This window comes from Bos indicus, chromosome 13 (assembly GCF_029378745.1).
Source record: "Bos indicus isolate NIAB-ARS_2022 breed Sahiwal x Tharparkar chromosome 13, NIAB-ARS_B.indTharparkar_mat_pri_1.0, whole genome shotgun sequence".
Taxonomy (NCBI): Eukaryota; Metazoa; Chordata; class Mammalia; order Artiodactyla; family Bovidae; genus Bos; species Bos indicus.
This window is the reverse complement of record NC_091772.1, coordinates 38622357-38639852: the sequence shown is the minus strand read 5'-3', so window position 1 is coordinate 38639852 and position 17496 is coordinate 38622357. Positions and strand designations below refer to the sequence as shown.

At 47.0% G+C, this 17496-nt stretch overlaps 1 protein-coding gene across 6 annotated transcripts in view; it reads right to left on the bottom strand.

Moving 5' to 3' along the window:
- SEC23B (SEC23 homolog B, COPII coat complex component) overlaps nt 1-17496 on the bottom strand; it is a 30717-nt gene that overhangs the window by 6613 nt on the left and 6608 nt on the right. For all 6 annotated transcript variants that reach the window (XM_019973247.2, XM_019973242.2, XM_019973245.2 and 3 more), the window contains 13 exons: nt 16680-16916; nt 16468-16553; nt 15311-15455; nt 14720-14878; nt 14281-14396; nt 12190-12313; nt 11142-11222; nt 7169-7258; nt 6094-6200; nt 4680-4833; nt 2175-2252; nt 951-1112; nt 33-119 (listed from right to left, as the gene is read on the bottom strand). In XM_019973247.2, coding sequence (XP_019828806.2) covers nt 33-119; nt 951-1112; nt 2175-2252; nt 4680-4833; nt 6094-6200; nt 7169-7258; nt 11142-11222; nt 12190-12313; nt 14281-14396; nt 14720-14878; nt 15311-15455; nt 16468-16553; nt 16680-16916 — 1626 coding nt within the window. The remainder of the gene's footprint in view (nt 1-32; nt 120-950; nt 1113-2174; nt 2253-4679; nt 4834-6093; nt 6201-7168; nt 7259-11141; nt 11223-12189; nt 12314-14280; nt 14397-14719; nt 14879-15310; nt 15456-16467; nt 16554-16679; nt 16917-17496) is intronic.

The window sequence follows — 17496 nt, the reverse complement described above, 5'->3', positions numbered from 1 at the left end:
TAAGTATACAAATACCATAACCAAGGTCTTACCTCACCAAGATAAATGACAATTTGGAAGAAGGTGTCCATGAGCAGAATTCTGTCAGCAAGAATGCTGCTGCTGTCCAGGAGCACGGGCTGCAACACAGGGAGAGAACGGCGTGGGTCTTCCCTTGGTGCCCACATGGCCACCTGCCAGCCCCCCACCCAGGGCCAGCCCCCTGCTTCCCTCCAGGCAGCTGCAGGGCCGAATATACACTGCAGGGAGGTTCACCCCCTCTTCGTGCCAAGTTCCCACTTTCTGCTCCGATGGGGCAACTCTAGGTTTCAATTTTGTACAAGAAAGAGATTTAAATAATCTCTCATCAACTGGGAAGCAAGATGAATGTTATCTTCTGCTCTAGGAACCAGAAATAATTCCAAATTTTGTTTTGTGCTAGAAATAAATTCTATCAGAGACATATTTCTCTCAAATCTACTGCGGTAGATGACAGAGAACTACAATGCCTACATGAAAAAGAACATCCTTTAATACCAGTTTTAAAGTTCATTTGATTATGACTTTTATTTCAATAATAAAAGTATACTTAAACTCATTAAGGGAAATCTGAAAATTTCTGCTAAAGAACAACAAATATGGTCACTGTGGTTTATTTTTTTTATAGTTTTCATTCCTGGTGGCTTTTTAAAAATCATCTTTAATCTAACATAAGGATTTACTTTATTCTATTACATAAACTTTGTGAATATTTCTGATTACTTAACTTCCCTACATTGAACATTTGGACTGCTTTCTAATTTTATGCATCCTGTGACTTTTTCCTATGCACGTTTTTTTAATACTCAGAAATGCTGCTAAATTACTATAAAGACTCAAAAGATTTCTTTCTTATAGTTTTGCTCGAAGAGTGAACTTGCTAGACTAAAAGCACTCCATATCAGCTGATTCCTAGTGCCTAGGTCCCTTACCTCTGGGGGGCCGTGGAAAGAGTAGGAATACAGGATGGGCTGGATCATGATGAGGGACTGGGTGAGGTCCTGCCGGGCAAAGTGGTGCCGATAATACGAAGACTCGTCAGGGCTATTGTTGAAGACTTGAAGGAATGGAGACCTTCTAAGATGGAACATGAACTGCATTTACAAAGAAAAAAGAACAAAGCACATAACTGTCACCTTCCTAGACCCCCAGAGAGCAGAACTGCCACCACCCGTAGACAGAAGAACCAGCCCTCAGGACCAAGGCCTTCAGGCGCAGTGAGCTGAGGCTGGGATGGCAGCCCATGGCCGGGGAACAGGGAGGGGAGAGCTGAAAGATGACCATTCTTTACTGAGGTGAAAGTGGCTGAGATTTGCTGCTCAACAATTGAACATACTCAACACTACCAAACTGCACACTTAAAAATGGGTGAGAGGGTCAATCGTATGCTGTGGAGTTTTCACAATTAGAAATAAACATTTCTAAAAAAGAGGGGGTTCTCTGGGGAAGTCAAAGTTTCCACATGGAAGGGCCAAGGTAGAGAAGCTTGTCTTCTTGTGGGCCTTCTTCTAGCCTCGACAGTTCGCACAGAGGCCAGACGGACACACGTCAGAACCGCCCAGCCAGCCCGTCCAGTGAGCTAGGCTCTTGAGCCTCCCTGAAGCCCTAGAGTCCAAGTTAAACAAGCTAAAGACTGAAATCTAGGTCAACTCACCAAATCGAGTATCCAATAAGGTAATACCTGTTTGTGTAGCAAAGTCCTAACAAGTTCCCTTAAAAATGAAAGTCTGCTTCTTCCTACTTATTCCTCACTAAGGCATCCCTGAGGGAAGGAGGAAAACGTTGAGTTTGCCTCCTGTTCTGGGGAAGCTGCTCTGTGAAGGGCCCGACCCACACACCCCAGGCCCGGCTACAGGGCTGGCTCCCAGCCACCAAGTGAAACAGGCGCCTGGCCCTCAGCAAACCACGAATCAGAGATCATGCCATGGCCTCACAGCAAGGGGCCTGTTCTGCCTTCTCCCCAAAGTCTGTGCACCTGCTCTCTGGGTGTCCCCTGTGTCTCCCAAGGGGCTCTGGCACCATTTGACCTTGACCTGAATGACCTTCATCACCTACAGATGAAGTCTCCAAACACATGGAGTCTTCACTTTACCCTGAGAGCAGTGAGCTTTATTTATATGACTTTCTTCTTTTGTTATTTAACATGTATTACTTACCTGAGGATACAGAGAGAAGGAATCTGATAACCTAAATGACATGGGGTCTTCTTTGTTATACTGTCCAAACTTCTGACACTGGTGAGAGAAAACAGGAAAAAAAACAACAACAAAGTGAGCATTACCTGAAAACTCCTGGGAAGAGGGCCACGCCCCACCCTCACCTCCACCCCTTCCTGCTCAGCCCAGCACTGCACTTAACACTCAACACCTGTGTTTGGGGAGGAGATGGAGAGATCTTGGAGGGGCCGGAGATCTTGGAGGGGCAGGAGATCTGGGAGGGGCCAGAGCCCCACGTCCTAACAGCTCCCATGCAGTGCCGGCTGCAAGGGGCTAGAAGAGGCATCCCAGGCAACTCTTCCATAGGAAAACCTCCAGGACCGGGATAACCTAACATCCCATCTCTCTACCACTCCGCTGTCCTCTCACAGGCAAATTTATGAATGTTTTCTTGTCAGGAAGCATTTAACAGGAGGCTTCCTGTGTGCAGTTGTGGATCTGTCAGGAATCCTCTGTTCTTTATTAATTCATAAATATTCAGGAATTAAAAGGAGAAGCAAGCCTCTCCCAGGGGCTGAGGAATCCAGGCTTTTCCTTCGTTAGTTTTTCTATATGGTGATAAGTACCCTCTTCCTTTTTATGAACCATATGGTAAAAGTGATTATTTACAACCCTCTCTCTTTCATATGGATGACCTCAGGTTTCCTTGATAACTTGTAAATTTTGATTTTATCTCTGCTGAAAATAGCTATCTTGTAAGACAGTATAAATACCTACACAATATTGAATAAAACACCTCTGCTCCATCAGAGCTTTGGTCCCCGTGTCTTGCTTTCTCTCTCTCTCTCTCTCTCTCTCTCTCTCTCTCTCTCTCTCAGGCTATCCCCTGGAGCACAGAGGCTCTCTGAGTTCACTTTCCTGCCCGGGCTTCTAAGACCCTCTTGAGAAGGCGCTCTGTGCCTTCACCCCATTGAGAGGGCGCCTGAGGCCTCCGTGAACAGAGCAAGCCCCATGTCAGGGATTTTATTGGCTTTCTGCGTAAACCAAGGAATATCAGCCTCTTTCTCTCTCCTTTACTTTCTTATCAGTCGACTCCGGACCACCAGGTTCCGGTCCATTAAAGGACCTCAACATTTTCTCTTTCATTCCGATGTCCTTCTCTCACACCCCCTCCTTTCTTTCACACAACCCTCTAGTCACCAAAGGATCCAACTGCCCACCGTTTGGAGAAAGCTCATCTCTGGCAACGAGCCTCTCTGCATCACATTCTCGCACAGACCTCACCATCATAAATCCTCTCCTGCCGTGAGCCAGGGGACCCCCAGCCTCTTCAATTTCTCCTGTCAGCCAGCCACTAGAGCAGCAATTTCCTGAACCCCATTATCGAACGACTGATCCTCCTCTGCCTCTTCTGACAGCCCGGCCCCTCCCTCCCCATGACTGTGGCGGGCTCCTCCACCCTCTTCCTCACCTCCCATCCTCACCTCCTTGTCTACAAACAGCTTGACAGCCAGGCCAGTGTCACCCATGTCCCTTCTCCAGATGCAGTGCTGACCTCTGACCTGAGCTCCTTCAGGACCTCTCCTGACTACAGGGGGACGCTTTCCTTGGACATGCTTTGCAAGTTCACACTCAAAATAAACTACTACATTAAAAAAAAAAAAAAAAAAAAGGAGATTCCTTTCCTCCACTTTCAAGTTGTTCTCCTTTCCCCTTTTCCAGCGCTCCACCATTCTTGCAATTACCCACACTTAAAATCTGACTCTGTGTTGATTTTCTGAGTCCACAGACAGTTTGACCAGGTTCAATCAATCCTCCTCTCAGCATACATCCTGATTCCAAACTTCCTCTCCCCTCCAACCGTACCGCCACCATCCTGGCCTCTGCCCCCTGGAGCCAGAAAAATTCTCCATGGGCCTCCCCAACAGCAGCCCTTTCACCCTCTGATGGATCTTACATGGTGACAGGTGGCATCACGCTGCTGACACACCTCTGCTCAAGAACCACACTTGCCCCTTCCCCTCTGTGACTCCACAACCAGGGAACCACGCAAACAACCTGCACGGCTGCTCCCCTGCTGCACACTCAGGCACCTGTGACCGTGGCCTCTGCAGGTCCCCACACACTGACCGCACACTGTGCCCACAGGCTGGCAGTGCTGCACCCCAACTCCCCCCCAAACCGTCCAAGGTCTGGAGGGAAAATGCAGAAGCCCAGCATTCACAGGGACTCCCGAGTCAACCCTCAACACACTTAGGTCTACACCATCATCTAAACAGCCTGCGTGTGGAGCCTCTTCCCACCTGTAAGGTGAGCCCTGGAGAAAATGTGTATTTGATGCTTTGTTTACACCCTTCTCAGAACCACCAGTGCTTGGTATGAGGTAAGCAACTGATAAAACTCTTGTTTACAGAATATATAAAATAAGAGGTTTCAATGAGTTTTCTTTTCTCAAAAGTAGAATTGAGACCAAGACTGAACTCAGTGCCACTGCCCCCAACTCACCAGCCGGATGAGCTGTCGGTCCAGCCACCGGAGCACATCCGGCCCCTCCTCCGTCTCGGCTCGGAACACCCCCAGCCGTGCCATCAGCACCGCCGCCGCCTCCTGGTCAAACGCCGCTTCGATGTGCTTCAGCTGGCTCTGCACGTCTGCCCAACTGACCGGACATCCCAGGGTGAGGGCCGGCTCTCACATTCACACACGCACCTCTTCTTAATCTCTGCTTTTACACACACACACACGCACACACACAAACACATGCACACACACATGGGAATACTACTCAGCCACAAAAAAGGGAATTCTATTCCACCATTTCCAACAACATGAATGGACCTAGAGGGTGCTATGCTTACTGAGACACGTCAGACGGAGAAAGACAAATACTAAATATGTTCACTTACACCTGGAATCTAAAAAATGAAACAAATGAATATAAAAAAACAGAAACAGATTCACAAATAGAGAACAAGCTAGTGGTTACCAGTCAGGAAAGGGAAGGAGGGAGGAGCAAGGAGAAAGAGGTAAAACCTACTGTGTATAAAATAAACTGGCTACAAGGACATACTGTATAGCACAGGGACTAGAGCCAACATTTTATAATAACTTTGAATGGATTACAACCTATTAAAACATGCGATCACTATGCTGTACACCTGAATCTAATGTGTGCTTGGTCACTCAGTCATGTCTGACTCTTTGCAACCCCATGGACTGCAGCCCGCCAGGCTCCTCTGTCCATGGGATTCTCTAGGCAAGAATACCGGAGTGGGTTGCCGTGCCCTCCTCCAGGGGATCTTCCCAACACAGGAATTGAACCCAGGTCTCTTGCACTGCAGGCAGATTCTTTACCAACTACTTCAAAACAGCTTTTTTTTTTCCAAAACAAAACATAAACGTTGAGGCCTTTATGTACTGACAAGAAAGGTGTCCTTGACACAGTAACGAGAGAAGCTTATGCACACCAACACAAAAGCCATCACATATATAATGCACACACGTGGTACATGACTGCCCAGAAATGGGACTGTGGACAGTGAAGCCAGCACGGTAACTGTACTTCACCTCAGGGGAAGCAGGGAGACCCACTCTTTACATAACTATGTGCTGTTTGAATCTTTTACGAGGACGGTATGCTTGTGGGTCACTTATTTGATAAATAAAATAATGAAACATCACTTTTAAAGAACTTATCCCTACTAAAGGAGTGTCTTCTAAGCTGAGTGAGCTGCAATGCTGCCTCCTCCCCTGCCCCCTCCTCCCCCCACCCTCGTCCCCACCCTGCTCTGGTCAAATGAGCCAGCAAGGGCTGGTGAGGACCATGCAATCAGTGGATCACAGAGGTGAACAACTAGATACTAGATTCCCTCCACAGCAAAGACCAGGGGCTCAGCAGAGAGGAAGCTGGGGTGCTCACTTGCGGGCAACGGTGGTCACACGGATGCGCCGCTGGGTGCTGGAGTGCTGGTAGTGCGTGACGAACTGGATGGCGCCTCGGCCTCCTTGCGGGATCGGGGCGTTGTGCTGCAGGGCAAGAGGCCTGTGACTGTCAGTGCAGGACCCCACACAAGCAGTCAGAGGCTGCAGGTGCGTCCTAAGACGACCAACACCATGGTGACAGCAAGGTTCTCAAGGCGTGTTGAATGTGACACTTAAAATCAGGGCTTTTCACTTTTCATAATTCTTATCTCAAAAACAGAGAACCAGCTGGGGCTCAGTGACAACTTACTGGGGTGGGATGTCGCGGGGAGGTGGGAGGGATGTTCAAGTGGGAAGGGCCATGGGTAAATCTATGGCTGATTCATGTTGATGTATGGTAGAAACCAATACTGTAAAGCAACCATCCTTCAATTATAAATGAATAAACTTTAAAAAAAATTAACTAAAGATAAAAATTAAAAGAATACTGGAGTGGGTTGCCATTCCCTCCTCCAGGGTATCTTCCCGACCCAGGGATCAAAAAAGAAAAAAAAGCAACAAGAGAACCATATTCAAATAAACACTGAACACGACTTAATGATATACATGCTGAGGGGTTCAGCGAGGAAAGACACTGATAACTGCAGCTTGCTTCAAAGTCCAGCCAAATAGAAGGAATTGAGGGAAGGCTAGACAATTACAGAACCTCAGTGGTGGCTACTGGGGTATTCACTGTACAATTCTACTCATTCTTCTGTATGTCTGAGTTTAAAACAGTAAAATCCTGGAGAAAAACTGACACACTCAGAAATTCACCAACATTATGATGGCTGATAAAAGCCATTCCTCTTCTGATGACCTTATCAGTTCAATAAAGTGACAAGGGCAATCTCCTGTCTGACTCTGACCAAACCCCAGAAAGAATAAAAAAGATGATGCCAGAATGGTATCGGACCCAACACGGGCCCAAAGTAGTATCAGCTTCTGGAGAGAGAAACCAAAGGCCACTGGTCGGTAATAAACCAGAAAACACAACACGGAGACATGACTATTCACAAAGAAATCCAGCCCACCTGGTTGACTACTTCAAAGTAGATGCCGAGCGTTGTCGTGGGATCCAGGCCACAGATTTTCCACTGGCTCGTGCCACCGACACCAAGCTCCTAGGGGTGAGAAGACGAATTAAAAAGAATTAAGACAAAAAAGATACTCCAGTGATTAACTGCTAATGACAAGTACTGACTCTGAGGACAGGCCCCTTAGACTATCTCACTCCAAACAAAAGCCTGAATTTCAGGCATTCCCTGGCAGTCCAGTGGCTAGGAACTGTGAGCTTCCACTGCAGGGGGGCACAAGTTCAAATCCCAGGTCAAGGAACTAAGATCCCACATCTGCACAGCACAGCCAAAAAATAAAGAAAATCTAAATTTCACGAAAAAAGTAAAATTACAAGCCAGAATAAAGTTTAACACTTATCACAGTGCTTTAAAATCAGGCTTTTCAAATGGGCACTCTGATCAGTTTTCATTACATCACTGAGACGTATCTCTACACAGACACACACAGTGCAGAACACTGACGTCAACTGAGAGGATAAGTCAGGGACAGGGAAGAAGCAAATACTAGAAGAAAAAAGAACCGCCTGCTTAGCTTGAAAGATTTGTGTGCTTCCCCCATTGTTGCTAGACTAAGAAATAATTACAGAACTTGAACTGTCAAATATTAATTCTTAACCCAATTCCTTTACACAAAAGCAACGTATAAATTCTTGGTAAGAGAACTGAGATTTTAGCTGTGTGAAAGCTACTTTATGTTGAACAGCTGAACGGCTCCCCAGTGATAAGAAGTTCACTGAAGTGTGAAGGGTATCACAGCTTTAAGCATATCATTGAGAAGAAAAGCTACAGGTATCATACACCTAGAACCACGAACCAGGGTCTGAGACATACATTCAACACCTCACTAGAATACGGAAAACCATCCTTGGAGAGCAACCTGACTGTGCATTGAGAGTCATGACACCTCTCATACATTTCTCTGAATCCACCCGCAGAGTAAAGGGTCAGCTGAGGACAGCTGACATCAATCCAGTCTCTATGGAGCCGAGCCAGGAGCCTGTGTCCCCGGGGAACAGAACCAGCATCTGAGGAAGGTGACGCTCAGGCAGGAGAGGGGAGAGTCACAGTGACATCAGGTCACAGCTCCTTGTGCTTCATGAGACTTTCCTGAGAAGACTGCGAGATGGACAGAGGTCTGGGTGTTCACCTTCCCTTTAACTCCTGCTGGGCAGTGAGGCCACCCCCAGGAATGAGGGTGAGGAAGTAACGGGCCTGCCCACCTCCTTTTCTGGCCTTGTTAACCCTTCTCTCCACACTGTCCACCTCCATTTTTAATACGTGAAACTCATTCAAGTTTCAGACCCACGGGTTCAGGATACTGTCACCCGAAACATGCCATGATGGCCTAAGGATTATTTTAAACTGAAGGTCATTTTTTAAAAGCAGAAGTAAAAAAACTCTCCGTCCTCCTCCTGCCAAGAAGGCAGGAGCTTCTGAAGTAACCACCAAGGACGTGCTAGATGCTCATCAGCCCAGAGGTGGCATGGAAGAATGTGTAATGACTTGTGCTTAAAAAACCCTCCTTTTTCATGAGTTTCCCCGTCTATCTATGTTTCCTCCATCTACCACTCTTCAGGATCCGAAGTCCCATTCCTCTGTGTTATCCCTCTTCAACAGATTTATTGCTCTTCTGTTAAGAAGCAACATACTCCCCAAGTTCTAAGCACCCCTTGCAGTTACCTATCACTAGGCACGTACGTGCTGTGTATATGTGCGATGCACACACCAACAAACTTGCTTGTTTGCCTGTTGTTAAGCTGTTTTGTCAGGTCCCGAACAATGAAACTGACATGGGCAGAATAGCACCAGCTGCCAAGCGTGGTCACAAACCATCCAGAGCCCCACAAGGACTTCTCACTAATACACAAACTCCTTAAGTAAGCATTTACCCTGCCTTGATCAGAAGAAAATGGAAAGATGGAACTAGGAGTCACCATTTTATTGAGATTCAAATACACTGAAACACAGGGTTATCAAAGTATAACCTAATGCAATCAGAGGAAAGGCTGCTGGCAAACAAGATACTCGTGTTGTGCTATCATCTCATTCAACTGGTTTCCTGCTGAGGCAAAAAGGGAACGGCCCCTATACTTGAGGCATGAGCAGTATCACCTCCCCACAGCTCGGCTGCAGGCACACAGATCACTCAGGAAGTGTGGGCCCAAAAGGGTTTCACTTGCATCTAATCATCCGCCCAGCCTCCACTTCACAGCAAATATACGACAGAAAGCAAGTCAAATGAGAAAACAGACACACGGAAACCTCGTGACACTCAAGGACAGAAGACACTGGCACGTGGCTCCGTCTCTTCAACAGATGTCGTCAAACAAGACAAGCTAGAAAGCATAAACAAAACGACAGGAAGTCCATTCTAGATCTTAGAAGACTGAGGATACATAATCCCAGATGCAATGCTGGTTAGAGGGAAAAACAGCTGCAAGAGCACTTGGAGAGAAAGCAGGCAAAGAACGTGACTGTGTGTTAGATGGTATCAGGAAACTGCTTTCCTAGTCTTGAGAATAGCCTTGTCTTCAGAAGCTGCACACTGAAACACGGACTCAAGACATCTGCAATGTGTTTTCAAAGGCAACATAGGATAGCGAATATGGCAAATAGAGGATATCAGATAGGTAACTCAAATGTGGCCAACGAGAGGACAGAGCGATAATCCTGACAAAATGTCCAGGATTGATGAGCCTAGGTGGGGAAAGAGGATTCATTACACTCTTCTCAGACTTCCCAATGTGTCTGAAAACTGTACTTCCCTCGCCGTTGCCTCCTCCCTCCCCATCAACAAGTGTCATGGCTGATCCCTGCTGGACCCCAGAGCAGCTCATCAGCATGAACTAATCAACAACACCTTCTGAGGCAGATTCTAAGTCTATGGGGAATATTTAGGAACAAGGAAGCCTCCCAAGGCCCCAGTGAGAAACAGGAGTACAAGTCCCATAGTACTTGGGGATGATGAGGGACTCATCAGAGGCGCTTGGGGCAGCAATCCACCTCACCCAGAGGGTTACAGGAAAATTCTCACAAATTATCTTGCCTCTGGCAACTTCAAACTTGCTCTAGGTAGTCACTAGTGAAACAGTCACTGCTGAGGACAGAACTCTGATGTGAAGGGTGAAATCTAGTGCGGGCATCCCCGGTGCTTCCCCTGGGCTGCTCGCTGAATCCTCCCAATAGTGCTATACAGCAGGTCCCATCACTTCCTTTATTCCCCAACAGAGATGCTGAGTCCTGGATCCGTGAAGTACCTTGTCCTGACCACCCTCCCCGAGTCCACATTCAGCCCTCTCGTCCACCCTCAAGTTGAAGATGACGGTGGGGAAGGACATAAACATCATCACCCTGCCCAGAGCCAGCCTGGACAGGCCTCACTGGACCGCTGGTGCACCCTTGGTAGCTGAAGTGTGAGAAGAGGAAGCAGGCCACCAGCAAGGCCACCTCCCCATCTGGTAAGGGCTGAACCGTGCTTCCACGCACTCGAGGAACACCAACATCTGCACGCACAGTGTCACCCACCGCCCAGCCAACTCGAATGGTCTCTGAGAAGTGAGACAAAGGCAGCCCTTCCAAGGGCAATAAGCACATGAGTTTATTTCAAAAGGGCTGTACTCCATGGGATGGAATGCCTAGTGGTTCTCTGGCGCGACCACCCAAGCAGGAGTAGCAGGTGAGGGGGACCTGGGCCTGGCTCCTCTGTGTCAGCTCTGACCCTGAGCAGGACACTGAACCTCTGCGAGTCTCAGCTTTCTCCTCTCTGACCATTCAGATGGATGGATGGAAAGACAGAGATGACACTACCCCTCCACCCCTCTGCACAGACACAAGCCAACAGGTGACACACAAAAGGTCATCCAGCTTCAACCCATCTAAGCGGTCAAATCTGGGACAGAGGAGGGAAAGGTGATGAAGTTTTTCTTACGTTTTCTGACACACACGGTCCTTTCACATTTAGAGACACACAGGGTCCGATGGCTCCCGCAACCTTCAGCTCCCTTGAGGTCTGAGACAGAATTACACAAGAGCACACAGTTAACAACCACTAAGAACCACCCTCTTACAAAGGACACAACTAAAACTTAGAGGAAGAAACGGCAGGGTTATCATTCACCCAGAGAAAACCCTACAGGGATTCCAGTACACAAAAGCTGGTACACGGTTCTCCATGGCTTCTGTGAACCAACCAGAACTTTAATAAAACCCTCCTTGAGAAGCAGCATGTCTTGTTCCAAAGATGATGCCACATGTCCTGCTTTCTCCAAGTTGAAATGATTGTGCACACAGAGGACAGCAATTCCACCAATGATACCACATTCCTCCCCAATGCCACGAGCCTGCTATAATGAGTCACAACTGTCAATCAGCAAACATGCTGTCTTGTGTATCTTTAAATATACTTAATTCTGAATTCATTTCAGCAAAGTCCATTCTTCATCTATTTAAATAAACCTCAAACATTTGATGATGTTGTTTGAAGTTTAACCCAGATGATTTACTCATTATCACCAATTCGCAAAGTAATATTTACCATCGTATTTTCTAATGGTCACTTTGACTGTTTTCTCAGTGACTCAGGATCAAGGGTATAGGTCTACAGTCCCTGAGTGGAAAATAAAAAGCTATACTCATGATGCCGCCCTATTTAAGAGCACTCTGGTCCATCTGCAGGCAGGTGTTATGCACGAATCAGTGGCTGAGTGGGTGCTCAGCCTACCACCCGTAATCTACGGCCTGCTGTCCTAGGGCAGGGCAGAACCTGCGGAGAGAGCAGACAACTCTGTGTTTCAAACACTGATAAATACACAGTTCATTCTTGAGAAGCAAAGCAACCAGAGATGGTGGGATTATTTTGCTGGGAAATTCTTATCTTTATAAATGCTCATGTCCTGCGGGGTGAGGTTTCTCTAAAGCCAACTACTAAATAAGCAGGAACACTATTCTTCCCTTAAATATTTAGAAATATATTGTACCTTTACTTCCAAAGTAGCACCAAAGGCCATTCGGAAATTGCCATTAAAATCTTTACTGAAAATTCTTTGGAATGTCTGCTTGAAGAGAGAAGTGTTGAAAGAATCTCCCATCACCATGTAGCCTCTAGGAAGAAAAAAGGAAAAAGAAAGTGAACCTTTAGATGACTGAAAGCCATTCAGAGGCTTCTTGGGTACTGACAAACAATTAATTTAGAGAAGAAAGTAAAAAGCAAGCCTGTCTATAAAGGTGTTACTGACAATATACTGCTTGCTAATGGTAACAGCCAGTTCAAGCTGTACTCTGGAAAAACACTATTTTTAAAACATGAAACAGAATTAATTAGAACAGCGCTTGTATCTTGATCACTATGGCAGTTATATAAACCTACAAGAGATGACAAATACCTCACAGAATTAGACGTACACAGAGATTTTAAAAATGAATGCATGTAAACACTGGTGAGAGCCAAGTCCAGTCCATAATGGAGTTAACTGTATAAACTAAGTCAAGTTTCCTGGTTGTGACATTGTGCTGTATTTATGTAAGTGCCACCACTGGGCTCCAAAATCACTGCAGATGGTGACTGCAGCCAGGAAATTAAAAGATGCTTACTCCTTGGAAGGATAACCTTGGTATCTAGGTTATGACCAACCTAGATACCATATTAAAAAGCAGAGACATTACTTTGCCAACAAAGGTCCGTCTAGTCAAGGCTATGGCTTTTCCAGTAGTCATGTATGGATGTGAGAGTTGGACTATAAAGAAAGCTGAGTGCTGAAGAATTGATGCTTTTCAACTGTGGAGTTGGAGAAGACTCTTGAGAGTCCCTTGGACTACAAGGAGATCCAATCAGTTCATTCAAGGAGATCAGTCCTAAGAATTCATTGGAAGGACTAATGTTGAAGCTGAAACTCCAATACTTTGGCCACCTGATGCAAAGAACTAACTCATTGGAAAAGACCCTGATGCTGGGAAAGATTGAAGGCGGGAGGAGAAGGAGACGAGGATGAGATGGTTGGATGGCATCACCGACTCAATGGACATGAGTTTGGGGTGAACTCTGGGAGTTGGTGATGGACAGGAAGGCCTGGCAAGCTACAGTCCATGGGGTCACAAAGAGTGGACACGACTAAGCAACTGAACTGAACCGCTGGGAATTGCTGGATGAAAAGTATGGACAGATCTCTTTGTACTATGTTTGCAATTCCTTGTGAATCTTAATTACTTCAATTAAAAAGTTAAAACAAAAATGATATAATCATCAGCTGCGTGTGCTCAGCCACACCTAGAACACGCAGGGATTCTCAAACCCTGCACATCAGAAACGCTCAGCAACTTTAAATAAGCTGATGCCCAGGCCATGTGCTGTGCTAATTAAATCCGACTTTAGGAACAGGACTCAAATCAAGAGTAGCTTTTAATGTTCGCAGGTGATGCCAACGTGCAGCAGCTTCAGACCAGCACTGCACGTCTGTGGATCTCACCAAAATCCCCAGAGAGTTTGTTAAAACCGACCGCCACACTGGAGCCTCAGCCTCTGATTCAGGAGGTCTGGGGTGAAGCCCAAGTGTGCACATTTCTAATCAGGCCCCATGGAGCACTGAGGCGGCTGGTTGGGCCTCATCCTGCTTTGAGGACCATGCCTCCACAACGCCATCCACCCAAGGTGAGGACTTGTGCTCTCAACCCACCCCTCACTGCACCCTCCAGGCTGTCAGGAAGTGTGGTTGCTAGGCCAGGGGAGGGGCGGCTAGTTTCTCCGGCATTCAGACCTATTCCCTACCCTTCTCACAAGGAAGTGCTAAAGGCCACACACTTCATGCTTGCCATCTTGCCCGGGTGTCTAGACAACTCTAAGAAATGAAGTTCCTCTGAAACGACAGGTTCCTAGGAAAGCCTGACCTCCCTCCGATCATAGCTTCTTCCTCCGAGAAGTACACCACCCTCCCCAGCCCAGAAACCGCAGCCCAGAGCCAAACGAATGCTCCTGTGAGCCAGCCTGGGCCCTCCCCATGGTTCCACCCCTCATTTTTCTTTCCTTAGAACCACCACTCTCACTTTACTCAGGGAGGGGCTCGCTGTCCACATACCCAGTAAGATTTGGACAACACTTCATCTCCAGGAGTCCAGTCTGATCAAGGGCACAGGCGTAAATATCAATGCAGTGACCGTTTGCAGCAGTGCGGTTCGCAAGCATCTCATAGTGCTGCAGAGAGAGAAAAACCATCTTCATGGAACAGGGACATCACCCATTAGGTATCCTCAAAGTTTTTCGAGATTGGAAGCTACACTTTTTTTATATGGATGTCATAAACTGTCCCCATGTCCCCTGTTTGATCACATCCACTCTAATCAAGGTCTCAGAACTGGGGCAGATATTTAATGTCAGCGAGATCTGGCAGGTCATCTCAGCAAAAGCAGCTCGCCTGCCACACAGCATGGCCTGGGCAGAGCAGAGGCTGCTCCCCTGAGCAGCCGAAGCCCCACCCTGGGTGACTACACTTACAGCCCGTGGCCAGGAGCACCTACCTTGGTTGCCTTTTTCATGAAGCGGGCATTGTCTTTCTCAATGTCATGCCAGGAACGAATAGGAACCTTTAATTCATCTCCAACCACCATGCCAGGTCCCTGGGTGGGGGGTCCCCCAGTGAACAGCATGATCCTGGCTCCCGTGTTTGGAAAAGTGCCCTGTGACAGTGAGTGGCAGCATGTTAGAGACACACAGCCCGCCCCAAGCATACTTCCCACAGAGATGCCGCAAACACGCGCTCCCTCAGCTGTCGTGAACTGTCGTGGACACTGAGGACACTGCAGCAAAGAGCAGACGACACTATGGACAAGCAGCTTCTCACTTCCAGGCTGAGGCTCTGGAGAGCTTTTATTAATTTACTGTGATCCCACTGCCCTAATGGTCTTGTGTTTCTCAAGAAAACTTTCTGTAATTTTCAAAACACTGAGGGCTCCTTCAGTGTGGACAATAATAATCACTGAAGTACATTCTGATAAACTAACACAGCCAGCTGACTGGGGTCACAGCTGATTTTTCAGACAAGGCCAAGAACACACCTTCTGCCATCAAGCTTGCAAGGTTTGGGGGCAGGGCAGTAAATTCTGAGTTACCTCCAACAGGCCTACAGCAATGGACAAGGCAACACCAGTGGATCGCAAAGGCCTCTTCCCCTGAGGTACGGGCCACGGGTCCCTCTGTAGCTCCCCAAGGAGATCAGTGAGGTTCATGTCAATCTTGTGAATGGGCTGCAGAAACCTGCATGATTTCGAATGGACACGTCAAATCTGAGTTAATAAAGTACTCTGGTCCTCGGCCCACGTAACACATAGCTACTGCTCTTCAAAACGTGTATCAGAGTAGAAAAAACTTGCAGTTTTTTTTCTTCAAAGTTGTCTCTAACTACAAACACAAAAAACTCAAAGCAATTTTATACAGGACAATCTCTTAAAGCCTAACGTATAATACTTTGCACATGTAGTGTGAAAGAAAATCAATTTCAAACAGGAGCAAATCAGTTTAATTAAAGTTTAAGTGGCCAAAAAAAAACAACAACAACAGCAACAATCCTAAAGACACGCCTAACAGGAACTCAGTTCATGTAACGTTCACAAGCAGGGACAACCTTCATCGATCGTTCTGAAGATTCTCTCAATGTTTCTCTTAAACACTTGGAGTCATCAGGGAAACACCGGTTTCTTAGAGAAGAGGCTGTAACCATCACCTTATGTTGGCCAACTGTTAACCCAGCCCTTGGCCGTTCTAGGAGTGCAGCAGGCCATGTGAACTAAGTGCCCAGTCTCAGGACACTCAACAGAAGCCTTTTCAGTGTCCCCAGCTTTACAAAATGGGGGGAGTTCCCTAGTGGCCTAGTGGTTAGGATTATGGGCCTTCACTGTTGTGGCCCGGGTTCAACTCCTGGTTGGGGAACCGAAGTCCCGAAAGCTGCAGTGCTGCCAAAATTAAAAAAAGGAAAAAAAGGACAACAGCCACGTGTCTAAGAAGAGGGGAATGACTGTGTGCAGTGCTCTCAAAACCTCTATGGTGATCCAACTCTAAAAGGAAAAGCATCCTGAGCAAAACTGCCCCAGGATATATGTGAACGTATATATTTATATAGATTATAAATTTTCAACATACACTGATGTATTATGCTTATTATTAAACATTAAATATTGATTAGGCCTAATCTTTTCTTCCCCTTTAAAAATAAAATACAAAGCACTCTCGCTGCGCCCCCCCCACCCCCCACCCAAGGGGCTAGGCTCACCTGCTGGACACGGACGGGCGCTCCTGCGGCTGAGCCGGGCGCATTGGCTGCACGGGCATCGCAGGCTTGGTCAGGCCCAGCATGTCCTACACAAACCAAAAAGACGCATTTCTCATAACACGATAAGAGAATGGCTCCTATTTTTTTCCTTTTTCTTAATGAAACTTTAAGAACTATCCCTGCTCCTGCCTGAGGACAAGCTGCACACTGACCTGGATCTGCTTGGCAGTAAGGTCCTTCGTACCCCGGAAGACGTAACTCTTGGAGATCCCCTCGCAGCTGAGTTCGTGAACCTGTACCATCCTCCCAAACGTGATCAAACCCACCAGCGCGTCCGGAGGAAGGAGGCTCAGGGACATCTGCAGGGACTCCTTGAGTGCTTGGAGGTCATCATCCTCCAGACACGTGTCCACCACATACAGGAAGATCAGAGGGGATGGGGCGCCTCGCTGGATATGGGGGAAAATGGCATACAGTTAGTGTACAGACAGACGTGACCTGCTCTTTTTAAAACAAAACAGGTATGCACTAAATAACAACTCTTTATTTACACCTGTCAGGGATAACAATATCAAAACAAACTTCTACTTACCTCATTAAAAGGTAGGTTTTATCAAAACCAACTGGATGCAGACTATTTGTATCCAACAATTTATTCCCCATTTTGAATGCCAGGCCTTGCTCTAGGTCCTGCCATACATCAGCAGACCAAAAGGCCAGAGATCCCTATCTGCCTGAGGAGCTAACTTTCAAGAATCGAGAAGAGGGGCAGGATTGTGCAGGTAGGGCAGGGTAGGGGTGGAGCTCCACCAGTAACTGGGAGGCTAGGGCAGCCTTATTAAGAAAGTAACATTTTGGATTTCAAAAGAAAAAAAAAAAAAAAAGAAGTAACATGTGAGCAAAAAGCTGGAGGGGAAGGAGGGAGCAATGCAGATACAGGGAGAGAGCTCCAGCCTGAGGAAAAGCCAGAACCAAGGCCCAGGGACATGTCTGTGCCCACACACTGAGCAGTCAAGGATCCCGCGGGCC